Raw genomic sequence first — 12603 nt, 5'->3', positions numbered from 1 at the left:
TGGATGTTTAATATATGATATACGTGGCACTTCCAATCAGTGTGAGAAGATGAATTATTTATTCAATAAAATGATATAAGGATAAGTGCCTAGTCATTCAAAGTAAAAAAAAAAAAAAAGTAAACATCTACCTCATTCTTTACAGCAAAATAGATACTTACATAGAAAAATTAACAGTAAACCACTACGAACATGGATATTTTTATAATCTCAGATTTTAAGTATGATACAAAATATAGAAACTTAAAGACATTAATTTTGCTAAATAAAAATATAAGCCTCCAGGATGATGGTGAAGAGAAATCTCAGGACGATAACTGTGCAGTAATGTTATAGAGAAAACCAGTCCAGATTGAAGCAGAAGGACATAGGGATCCTATAGGGAAGTCTTCAAGAAGAAGATGAAATTGATAGATTACCTGATATATCTGAATATACTGAATGGCTATATCAAGAGGATATGGCAATTAACACACATTAATAAAAGAAAAATGAAGCAATGCTTTACTCTAAGGAAAATGAACTGTTACACAGAGAAAGCAAATTTAATCATTGTACACTAAAAATCACAGCTGTGAATAATACACAGAATCAGGATAATAGAAGCATTGTCTACTGAGCTGACCAAAAATTATGATATCACTGTATCTGGAAGATGGAGGTCAAACGTGTGTGTGTGTAAAAAAGCTAAATTCTCATCTTTTATCTAAAACTGAAGTACTGAGATGGCAGTATAAATATGTTCTTTAGAAAGAGAGAAAAAAAATCAGAGAAAACCTCTATAAAACTTTAAAGTAGTTGCTTCTGGGAAGCAGGATTTGGGAGTGGGAGTAGAAATGTGAGGCAGGAGACAACTGTTTATTATTATAAGCTTTGAAGAAAATTTTGATTTTTAAACTACATAAATGCACAATCTTGATAAAAATATAAATACATAAAAAAAATCAATGCTTCTTTGGCATAAAACACTATTAAAAGACAGAAAGACAACAGATGGGGAAAATATTTCTCTCATATCCTATAAAGATAGTCATTATCCTAAATATATAAAGAGCACTAATAACTGAAGATGAGAAAGTGAAAAAAGGTATCAGAATGGGCAAAAGGAGGTGAATAGCCAACTTATAGAACTATAAATGGCTAACGAACATGTGAAGAGATTTTCAACCACAGTAACTATCAAAGAAATGTAAATTAAATTATATTGATTTCTTTATACCAGAGCACCAAAAAATAACTTATTTTTAGATTTTTACCAGCAAATTAGGCAGTTTATTCTATTTACAATCTTCGCTCTACCAATTGCTGCCAAAACATTCAAGTGTTGGAACGAGTAATATCAGCCTGTGGGTGGGTGGGTGGGTGGGTGTGCAAGTCATATAACAATAGAATGTCATTGGTGGGCAATCTGGCACTGTCTATCAAATTTTAAAACAGAGATACCTTGTCATCCGGCAATTCTACTTCTGGGCATTTGTTCTATTGAAATGCACAATGGGATAGGAGTGTTCAACATAGCAAGGCAATGCAAACAGCTATAACCTTCACCAATGACACTGATTAGATAAATTATGGTACAACAGGTTAGGGGTTAAAAAGAAAGAGATAAGTACATATGTACTGATCTTATATAAATACGTTAAGTGAAAAAAGCATGTTGTAGAACAATACGTATAATAAAATCTCATTTTTATTAAGAAATATACATATATAATTGTATGTGGGTTTATGTATGCCCATAGGAAAAATTCCAAAAAAACATACATCAAATACCTAATACTAAATAAACTTCAGTGATAGTGTTACTGTAGAGGAATTTCACTTTCAACTTTACTCTGAATTAAAAACTATCACAGGGGGCTTCCCTGGTGGCGCAGTGGTTGAGAATCTGCCTGCCAATGCAGGGGACACGGGTTCGAGCCCTGGTCTGGGAAGATCCCACATGCCGCGGAGCAACTAGGCCCGTGAGCCACAATTGCTGATCCTGCGCGTCTGGAGCCTGTGCTCCGCAACAAGAGAGGCAGCGATAGTGAGAGGCCCGCGCACCGCGATGAAGAGTGGCCCCCACTGGCCGCAACTAGAGGAAGCCCTCGCGCAGAAACAAAGACCCAACACAGCCATAAATAAATAAATAAATAAATAAAGTTAAAAAAAAAAAACTATCACAGGGAATTCCCTGGCAGTCCAGTGGTTAGGACACTGGGCTTTCACCACCGAGGGTCCGGGTTCAATCCCTGGTTCCCTGGTTGGGGAACTAGGATCCCACAAACCGTGAGGCGCGGCATCTTTAAGGTAACCCGCATCATGTCAGGTATTTGGGATTAATTCACTGTAATTTTAACAGAAACCTCTCTATATCATGCATTTCTATATTTTCATTTTTATAATCATGGGTTTAATTATACTGACGTTATTGGTTATGATAAAAGATAACTTACTTTTAGATTTCACCAGCACATTCGGCAGTTTATTCTCATTTACAATCTACACTCTACCAATTGCTGCTAAAACATTCATTGTTGTTTTTTTTTAAATAAAAGTAATACATGTTCAACAACATTCTAACTGTATAAAAGGGTGCAGAGAAAAGAAAAGGTTTCCCTCTCCCCTTGGTATCTCCATTCTCACTCCTTGAAGGTAATTCCTAAGAAACTATTGTGTATTCTTCAAAAACTTTTCTATGAATATGTATAATGATTAACCCCTTTTTATTACACTAATGAAGTCATACTATAATACTAATCTGCAACTTGCTGACAAACATCTTCACATCCCAGCCTAAAGAGATCACTACATGATTACCGCAAAGTATTCCTTAATAGTATTTCTTATTTAAAAGACACATTTGGGCTAATTTGGGACCACATGATCAAAAACAAACAAGCAAGCAAAACACCTAACTCAATTCCTACATATGGTTTTAATAATAAAAATGACTATTGACTCCACTCTATCACTATCTATGAAATGTTTATTTTGTGCTGGAGATTTAATGTATGTCAATTAATTCCCACAAAAATCCTAAGAGGTAGGCACTATTATACCAATTGTACAGAGGAAGAAGCTGAGGTTCTGAAAAGGTTAAGAACCAGGACTAGTGAAAGTTCATTTTGTTAACTTTCTAATCACAGCATGAAATCTAATGTCTAAACAAGTCTGAACCACTTGTTTATATAATGTAAACATATATCACTTTGAAACAAACATACTTACATATGTTGAAAAATAATAATAGTGAAGGAAAATTCTCAAAACATTCATATAAATGTCATGTCTAAGCTATTTTGATCTTGGGTCAAAATTAATGAAACCAACCAAAGAGTTAAGTTCATTCAACATCAAGTCCTTGGAGACTGGTTCTCAAACTCAAGTTTCCTTTCTGGCAGAAGACGAACTTTTATAAAATTCCTAAAATATAATGTTCACAGTAAGCCTCAGGATTATTGGCATTTAGAGTTTCCATTTTATGTCTTCCTGAATAAAGATCTACTTAGAGGCCACAAACACTATCCTTCTCAACTTTTATTGGTAGATAAAATTTGAAAAGTCCATTTGCTCTTTATGGATTAATTTTAGACCCACTTGGCCTGAAAGAGGGACGATATTGTATAAAACCAATCCCAAAGTTATGTTTTTCCTAATCCCAATAGGACCTTTTTGCTTATTTTCAGAAAGCTTATTATACTTAGACAGTAAATTCTACTTTTGAAACTGGCCATATATGCATTCTACCACACAGAGTTCACATGAAGAACTAAGATTTCCACGGCAATGTTCCCTTTCTTTCATTAATTTATTCACCAAATTCTAATTGAGTTCCTAAAATGACCAGTTTGTGCTAGGTACTAGACAGAAATGTGGTAGCCCCAAACCATACTTCCAGGAAGCTTGTAGTCTATAGAAGAAACAATTAATTTAATGCTCTATCCCCCACTTACATGGGGATGGAGAACCAGACTCTACTCCCCACTCAAGCTCAAAGCTCTACACTTAGGGTACAGCAGACTCTGTAGCTTACTACTAAAAAAAACCAAACAACCCAGCTATTTCAGAAATTCACATTAATGGGTAACATGTTACACTAATTATTTCCTCTGGGTAGATGAGCTACAAATTTTTTTCTTCAAGGGAAACTGGAGGTCTCTTACTAAAGAATCCATTTTGCCAGTCCCAAATTTAAAATGCAACTGAATTACTGAAACTTTCTAGTTGTATGAAGAAGTGTAGTGTTAATCAAGATAACAAATTTCTTGGTATAAAGGATTTATAATGGCATTTAAATTTGAAAGAAATATGAAATTAAGCAAAATTATTTTTCCTGTAAATTGTATTCATATATTCAGCAAATCCTTATTTAATATCTATTGTGTGCCAGGCTTCATGCCAAATAAAGACACAGTTGTGAATATGTTAAGATTTCTGTCCTCAAGGAGTTTATATTTAGTGAGAAAGCAAGCCGGAAGTACAGGCAATAACAGGAGAGTATAGCACACATAAAGGTCATCTAACCTAGTCTCTTGAGGAAAGAGGGTAAGGCAGTCCCAGAGAAACCAAAAAGTATGCAAGGCAGGGGTAGTTAACACAAAGGCCTGGAGGCAAGAGAGCATGACAGAGTTCATGACTAATAAACACAGTCAACAGACTGGATAACAGAATATAGATGTTTGGACCTTGGACTTTACTTAAAAACACTATGTTTGTGACGTTTCCTGAAGGAAATGGTGTGCTACCCCTTTCTACTAGGAATGGTGATTTAGTTCTTGAAATTAGGATCATTTTCTCCAGAATTAACATGGGAACACACTAGGATTGTGTCCTGAAAGACCTGAATTCCAAAGCAATTCAAATTGATTCTTAACCTTTTAAAACAAAGTATCATAAATATTATATCATTTATTTCAGAGTACATTTAGGGAAAGTAAAATGGGGAAAAGGAAGATAACGTACTAAGATTAATGTTAAATATTTGCCAGAACCACAAATAGCAAAGGCTATATTCTATAACACGAGTCATTTTCTATGTCTCATACTTATAGCTTTGGAGGAGCAAGATTTTTCTATCAAGATACAAAGCTAAGCTATATTCTATGACTTTGGCTTACACTAGGAAGGTCATTTTCTCTGCCCTTTTAATTTATTTTTTAAAATTGAATTTAATTTAATTTTTGACTGCACCGCTCGGCATGTGGGTTCTTAGTTCCCCAACCAAGGATCAAACCTGTGCCCCCTGCAGTGGAAGCACGGAGTCTTAACCACTGGACTGCCAGGGAAGTCCCCTGAATTTTTAAAATGGGAGTAGCAGAGCTAAATAAAAACCAAAGGACATGGAAAACAAATATCCCCTCTATTCTGATATTTTGTATATGGATACCAGCTGACTTCTCTGACATGATACTGGTAAAAACTTAATCAGCATTTGCATTAAATGGTTATGTAAAGCCACTTCTGCTATGACTTAAACATGGAACTCTGGTATGTGACTGACCAGAAACATAAAGCAAAGCATAGGTTATTTGCCTTTTAATTCTCATAAGATAATGACTGAAGAATGACAATACACTATCAACCTTTGCCATTAAATTAGAACTCTGTTAACAAGACACTGAAAAATATTTGGATATCTTCAATATTTAGGGGGAAATATACTAGGGGTTCAATGATGTGTACTTTCTATAAAATGACAAAAGTCTTAAAATCTGAACTTTCATTTCCTGTCTCTTTTTTCCACAGAAAAATTATTTATATCTAGAGAAGTTAGAATGAGAAACAAGACAAAACAAAACCCTCACTATAAAAAGTCAAAATGACAGTTGAGAAAATAAATGTAAAGATATATTCAAGCCTAAAAATGAAATTATTTCAAGTTATATTAGCATAGTGAAGTCTGATAAGTCTTTATCCACTTCTCTTGTCTGCAAAGAATAGCTAGATGTATATTTATACATGCCAGTATAAATCTATCTATTGGTGGTCGAAAAAGCAATCCCGCTTCTAAATGAATTTTTAAAAAATGGCAAAGCAGCTTTGTGTATTTTTAGGTAGTGTTCAAATTCTTGACCGAAACTCCATTATCATAACTCAGGCCCTAGGCATTCTCCAGATAGTTAAGATACCATGTCTGTGTATATCTGGCTCCAGTTGATAGTAGGGCAAAGAGGAAACCCTCACAAAGAGGAAGTATACTGCACAGAAGCCCCTTTGGATTACAAAAGAAGGCAGTTGCCAATTAAACTTTAAGTGTGTTGGCTGATGATAAAAAGACATGAAAAAGAAACCGAGAGAGAAAAGAGGCCAAAAAGGAAAAGAGGGAAAGAGGGGAAAAAAAGAAGAAAAAGGAAAAAGAAAAAGAAAAAGAAGGGAAAAAGGGAGGAAGAAAGCCAGAAATGGGTAGAAAGGTACAGAGGGCAATCTCGGTGAACAACGATCCTTCAGTTTGACAGTTCTCATTTATCTTTAGGAGGTTCATAAGTCTGAAACTGCCCTAGACCTTGTGAAAATGTTAGACATCTGTTTCCTTTGGTGTGAAGAACAAGACTATGGAGTTTCTCACATCTATGCCTAACTGCCACCTACTAAAAACAATCAACAGACAAAGAAGCAATACAAAACTCTAGATATGGCACACACAAGTCTATGGTCTCATTTTATGTTGGGGGGAATTTCTTCAAACTTACATATATATGATTAGTATTTTTTAAGAGGGAGTAATTACTACAGAATAGAAATGTTAACTTGGAATTCAAGTCCATTTCTTTTAGAAGGAAGTCTATACTGTTTAATCTTTGATTATTGAATTGATGTAGAGAGGGAATTGATGTAAGAAGTAGAGGGGATGGGGTCCCAGAAAATGATTCTACCATCCTAAATTAGGAACCTGAAAGATAGGTTCTGTCCCTGGTGCACCATTTGCTAGCCCTGTGACTTTGGGCCAGTTGTTTAACTAAAATGAGGATAATAATATGTGACCTTATGATGGTCTCATGGATCAAATAAAATAATATATGTAAAGGTGCCTTAGAAACTGCTATAAAATATAATCTACCATTAGTAAGTAAAAGCATTTTGAAACCTATAAAGGTAAAGTATGATTATTATCACATTACAAATAAATTTATTTTTAACACCTATGATACCTATGAATAGGATAGAAAATGAGGAGGAATCTCTAGTGTTTATACTAGTTGTTTATTTTTCTGAAACTAAAGATAATCTTTCCTTATGGATTTTCTTGTTACCCAGCTGTCCCCCCACTCCCCCACTATCCAGCCTTCAGTTTCTATTATATGACTTTATTTTCTCATACTTTGGTTATAAACAAAGCTATCTTTCTAAGATACTCTTCTCTGGTCCACTTTTTTTTTTTTTTAATAAATTAATCACCTCTTAAAAGTACCAATACAGAAAACTTTCTCCTCTATTTGTAGGCCAACTGACATCTCAGTAGCACCTACATATTTTATACTTCTTTTTTAGTATAAGGCTACAGTTAGATAAGAATAACTGTGTAATAATAATAAAAATAATCAACTGTCTTGATTAAACAATTTTTTTGCTGCATTTCTTCCTTAAGATACACAGAAAGAAACTATGCTCTTGTCCTGTCATTAAGTCAGTTAGTCATTCCCCACTGCTTGATGATATAATTTTCCATAAAGAGAACTGCATGCATAGTCTATTACACAATGGTGTGGGTAGGTGGTAGAATTAGATCATGTAATCAGTTTCTTTATTTAAATTGAACTTTTGAAATCATTTAAAAGTAGTCTAAATTCTCATTTGTCCTAATCCACAACTAGAAAACCCAAAACCAAATTTAAAAAAAATTAATTCTACTTTTATAGAATGGAGGCAAATACTAAGTAACCACATTACAGACTTACAGATTTATGTCACTTAACCATCACAAATTCAACCAAAGCTCCTACTCTATACTATGTATTAAAAATGATGTTCAGGGGGTCCATGCCTCTGAAGGACCTGGGAGCATCTCAGATTTCCTTCACATTCACCATGCTGGTCAGCCTGCTCCAGCTCAGCTTAAAGAGAAAGAATTTAGAGGCTTGAAGAACCTCAGGTTTGTTATAACAAAAACTGGGAAATTGTGGTTATCTTAGGATAAGAAAAAATGGGTTTGGTAAACATACCATTTTCTACACTGTTTGGAAAAAATAAAAATCTATGCTTTAAATTTTCCATTGTATGAGTTTATTTTAATAAAGTTCTTTTGGTTAACAGATTTTCATAACGGTGACCCAGAAGCACACAAAATCCTGAAGCAACAGATAGATTATCAGAAATTCAGTATGGGGACTTCCCTGGTGGTCCAGTGGCTAAGACTCTGCCCTCCCAATGCAGGGGGCCTGGGTTTGATCCCTGGTCAGGCAACTAGATCCCACATATCACAACTAAGAGTTCACATGCCACAACTAAAGATCCCGCATGCTGTAACGAAGATCTCGCGTGCCACACTCAGACTGGGCATGGCCAAATAAATAAATAAATAAATGTTTAAAAAAAAGAAAAAGAAAAAGAAATTCAGTATGTTCAGTATTGCTTTAGTGTTAGTTGTATAACATTTCTCTTTAAAAACCCACGTAGGGGGACTTTCCTCGTGGCGCAGTGGTTAAGAATTCTCCTGCCAATGCAGGGGACACGGGTTCGAGCCCTGGTCTGGGAAGATCCCACATGCCGCGGGGCAACTAAGCCCGGGCGCCACAACTACTGAGCCTGCGATCTAGAGCCCGCGAGCCACAACTACTGAAGCCCGCGTGCCTAGAGCCCGCGCTCCGCAACAAGAGAAGCCACCGCAATGAGAAGCCCGCGCACCACAACGAAGAGTAGCCCCCGCTCGCCACGACTAGAGAAAGCCCACACACAGCAACGAAGACCCAATGCAGCCAAAAATAAATAAATAAATAAAACAAAAAAACCTCAGGATTTCAAAATTTAAAAAAAAAAAAAAAAAAAAAAAATCCATGTAGGTTTCTGGTTTGGGACGAGATGGCTCAGTTCTCCCTGTTCCTCCCCGCTCAGTACAACTACACAACCTGTCAATAATTCAACAGATAACCCTAAAGGGCTCAGAAGGGTAGAAAGAAGGAGGCAGTGACCTCAGAATCTGAAGAACATGTTGATGAGTTCCCTGGGGTTTTGTTTTACTCCCTTATATCCCAGACCGTGCATGGGAGAGGTCTACATCCCTCCCGCAACAGCAGAACCCAAGCATTCTTGTCCCACAACAGGAACCAGGCCCGAAGTCTCCTGCTTTCCACCCAGTGGCAGAGGCCACCCAGAACCCTTGGCTCCTGGCCCTCCATCAGCAGCAGAAAGCGACCCCGTTAGGTACTCTGTTCTCCCAGGAGCACCATCAGCGGCAGAGTGGAAATACTAGGGGAAATGCTCTCCATCCTGGCATTCAGCATCTCACACCCCTACCTAATAACAATGATAAGCCAGGGAGGCCCAGGGAAGTGCCATTCATGCTCATAGGTGGCACCACCAGGGATCCAGTGCGGAGCTCAAGCAAAGCCAGAAGAAGGAAGTAGACCAAAGTTGCATTGAAAAGAAGACTCAACAATTGTCACTGAAGCTACCAACCACAAAAGTAGGGCAGAACCTACATGCTAAACCTAAACAGGGCAAATGCCTGGTAAAACAGAAGATTTATTAAATAGGATCAGTAGTAATAAAAATTAAAATAAATAAATAAATAGGATCAGTAGCTGAAAAAATAATATCCACGATGTTAGCACACAATAAAAAAGTCAAGAACTTTTGTGTTGCTTTGTCATACCAAGACCCAGGAAAACCACAACTTGATGAGAAAAGACAATCAACTGATGTCAATACTAAGATGAATCAGAAATTGGAACTAACAAGATTTTAAAGCAGACATCATAAAAGACAGACACTAACAGAATGGATAAAAATACATAAACAAACAATATGATGATTGTTAAGAAACTGAGTTCAAATATAATATCATAGGTAGGATGAAAGTAGAAGCATGGAAAAAGATATATTGTGCTAACTTGCATCAAAAAGTGGGGAGTAGCTATATTACTATCAGATAGACTTCAGAGAAAAGAAAATTATTAAGGACAAAGAGGAACATTACATAGTGATAAAAGGATCAATCTACCAAGAAGATATAGCAATCCTAACTGTGCATGCACCAAACAACAGCTTTAAAAAATATATATATTAAAACAACAACAACAACAAAACCCCGATAGAGGGACTTCCCTGGTGGTGCGGTGGTTAAGACTTCGAGCTCCCAATGCACAGGGCCCGGGTTCGATCCCTGGTCAGGGAACTAGATCCCACATGCATGCTGCAACTAAGAGTTCTCATGCTACAGCTAAGGAGCCGGCAAGCTGCAACTAAGGAGGCTGCCTGCTGCAACTAAGGAACCCATGTGCCGCAACTAAGACCTGGTGTGACCAAATAAATAAATAAATAAATAAAAATCAAAAACAAACAATCAAAAAAAACCCTGATAGCGCTAAAAGGAGATATAGACAGGCCTACAGTTATAGTTTGTGGTTTTAACACACCACTCTCAGTAACTGATAGAACTACTAAACAGAAAATTAGTAAAGATATAAAAGAATTGAAGAATACCATCAACCAATATGATCTAATTGACAATGTATAGAATACTCAACCCAACAATAGCAGGATACACATTCTTCTCAAGTGCCCATGGAACATTCGCCATATCCTGGGACAAAAAACAAACTTCAACAAATCTAAAAAAACTAAAAACCATGCAGACTATGTTTTCTGACCACCATGGAATCAAACTAGAAATCAATAATAGAACAAGGAAATCCTTAAATTGGAAATTAAACAATACATTTCTGAACACTGCGTGGGTTAAAGAGCTAGTCTCAAAGGAAATAAAAAATACACAGACCTGAATGAAAATGAAAATACAGCATATCAAATAGTGGGATGCAACTAAAGCAGTGCTGAGAGGGAAATTTATGGTACTAAGTGCTTATATTAGGAAAAAGGAAAGGTCTTGAATTAATAATACAAGTTTCTAAAGAATTTAAGAACCAAGAAAAAGATCAGCAACATAAACCCAAAGTAAGCAGAAGGGAGGAAATAATAAAGTAAGAGCAGCAATCTAAGAAATTGAAAAGAAGGAAAAAAATAAGCAAAATCAATGAAATTTAAAGCTGATTTTTAAAAAGATAATCAGTAAAATTAAAAATTAGACAGAAAAATCCTCAACAAAATATTAGCAAATTGAGTCTAACAATGTATAAAAAATAATTATACACCATAACCAAGAAAGATTTATTTAAGGTATGAAAGGGTGGTTCAACATTTTAATGTAATCTACCTCATCAACAGGCTAAAGAAGAAAAATCATATAATCATATCAATTGATGCAGAAAAAGCTGACATAATCCAACACTCATTTATGATAAAAATTCTTAGCAAGTTAGGAACAGAGAACTACCTCAACTTGATAAAGAGCATCCACCAAAAAACAAACAAACAAAAGAAAATATCATACTTAATGGTGAAAGATGATGGCTTCTCTATAAGATCAGCAACAAGACAAGGATGTCCTTTCTTGCCACTTCTATTCAACACTGTATGGAAATTCTAGCCAGGACAATTAGGCAAGAAAAAGAAAAAGACATACAGATTGGAAAGAAATAAAATGGTCACTACTTGCAGAAATCTGATTGTCTACATAGAAAATACCAAGGAATCTACAAAAACACTAGAACTAATAAGTGAGTTGAGCAAGGTCATAAAGATTTGAGAGCAGTCCAAAAAAAATCAGTCATTTCTATATACGAACAATAAACATGCATGCAGATACTGACATTAAAAACAGTATCATTTACAATCACTCCATAGAAAATTAAATACTTAGGTATAAACTTAAAAAACATGTACATAATCCGCATGCTGATAATTACAAACTGCTGATGAAAAAAAATCAAAGATTTAAGTAAATAAAGAGACATACCATGTTCAAGGGTCAGAAAACTCAATATAGAAAAGATGTCAATTCTCTCCATACTGATTAATAGTTTTAATGCAAAATCCCAGCAAGGTTTTTTATAGACATAGCAAAACTTCTAAATTTATATGGAAAGGCAAAAGAGCTAGAAGAGCTAAACAATCTTGAAAAAGAACAAATCACTTTACCTGATACTGGGGCTTAGAAAACAGCTACAATAATCAAGACAGTTTGGTGCTGGTGGAGAGAGAGACACACACAAAGATCAATTGAGCAGAACAGAACATCCAGAAATAGACACACACAAAATAGGCCCAACTGATTTTTTGTTTTGTTTTGTTTTGTTATTTATTTATTTATTTTTGGCTGCATTGGGTCTTCGTTGCTGTGCACAGGCGTTCTCCAGTTGCAGACAGCGGGGTCTACTCTTCGTTTCGGTGCACGTGCTTCTCACTGCGGTGGCTTCTCTTGTGGCCGAGCACCGGCTCCAGGGGCGCGGTCTTCGGCAGTCCTGGTGCGCAGGCTTCAGTAATTGCGGCTCGCCGGCTCTAGAGCGCAGGCCCAGTAGCCGTGGTGCAGGGGCTTAGTTGCTCCGTGGCATGTGGGATCCTCCC

The 12603-nt window shown here is 36.1% G+C and overlaps 2 protein-coding genes across 3 annotated transcripts in view; one reads left to right on the top strand and one right to left on the bottom strand.

The window, feature by feature from the left end:
• TAOK3 (TAO kinase 3) overlaps positions 1-12603 on the bottom strand; it is a 179483-nt gene that overhangs the window by 135261 nt on the left and 31619 nt on the right. The gene's annotated exons all lie outside the window — the stretch shown is intronic.
• Positions 9182-12603, top strand: part of LOC137776169 (uncharacterized) — a 35150-nt gene continuing 31728 nt past the window's right edge. The window contains exon 1 of the mRNA XM_068562419.1: positions 9182-9337. Within this exon, the coding sequence (XP_068418520.1) occupies positions 9182-9337 (156 nt within the window). The remainder of the gene's footprint in view (positions 9338-12603) is intronic.

The sequence above is a fragment of the Eschrichtius robustus genome, chromosome 14, assembly GCF_028021215.1.
Source record: "Eschrichtius robustus isolate mEscRob2 chromosome 14, mEscRob2.pri, whole genome shotgun sequence".
NCBI lineage: Eukaryota > Metazoa > Chordata > Mammalia > Artiodactyla > Eschrichtiidae > Eschrichtius > Eschrichtius robustus.
This window is presented reverse-complemented; position numbering and strand designations above follow the sequence as displayed.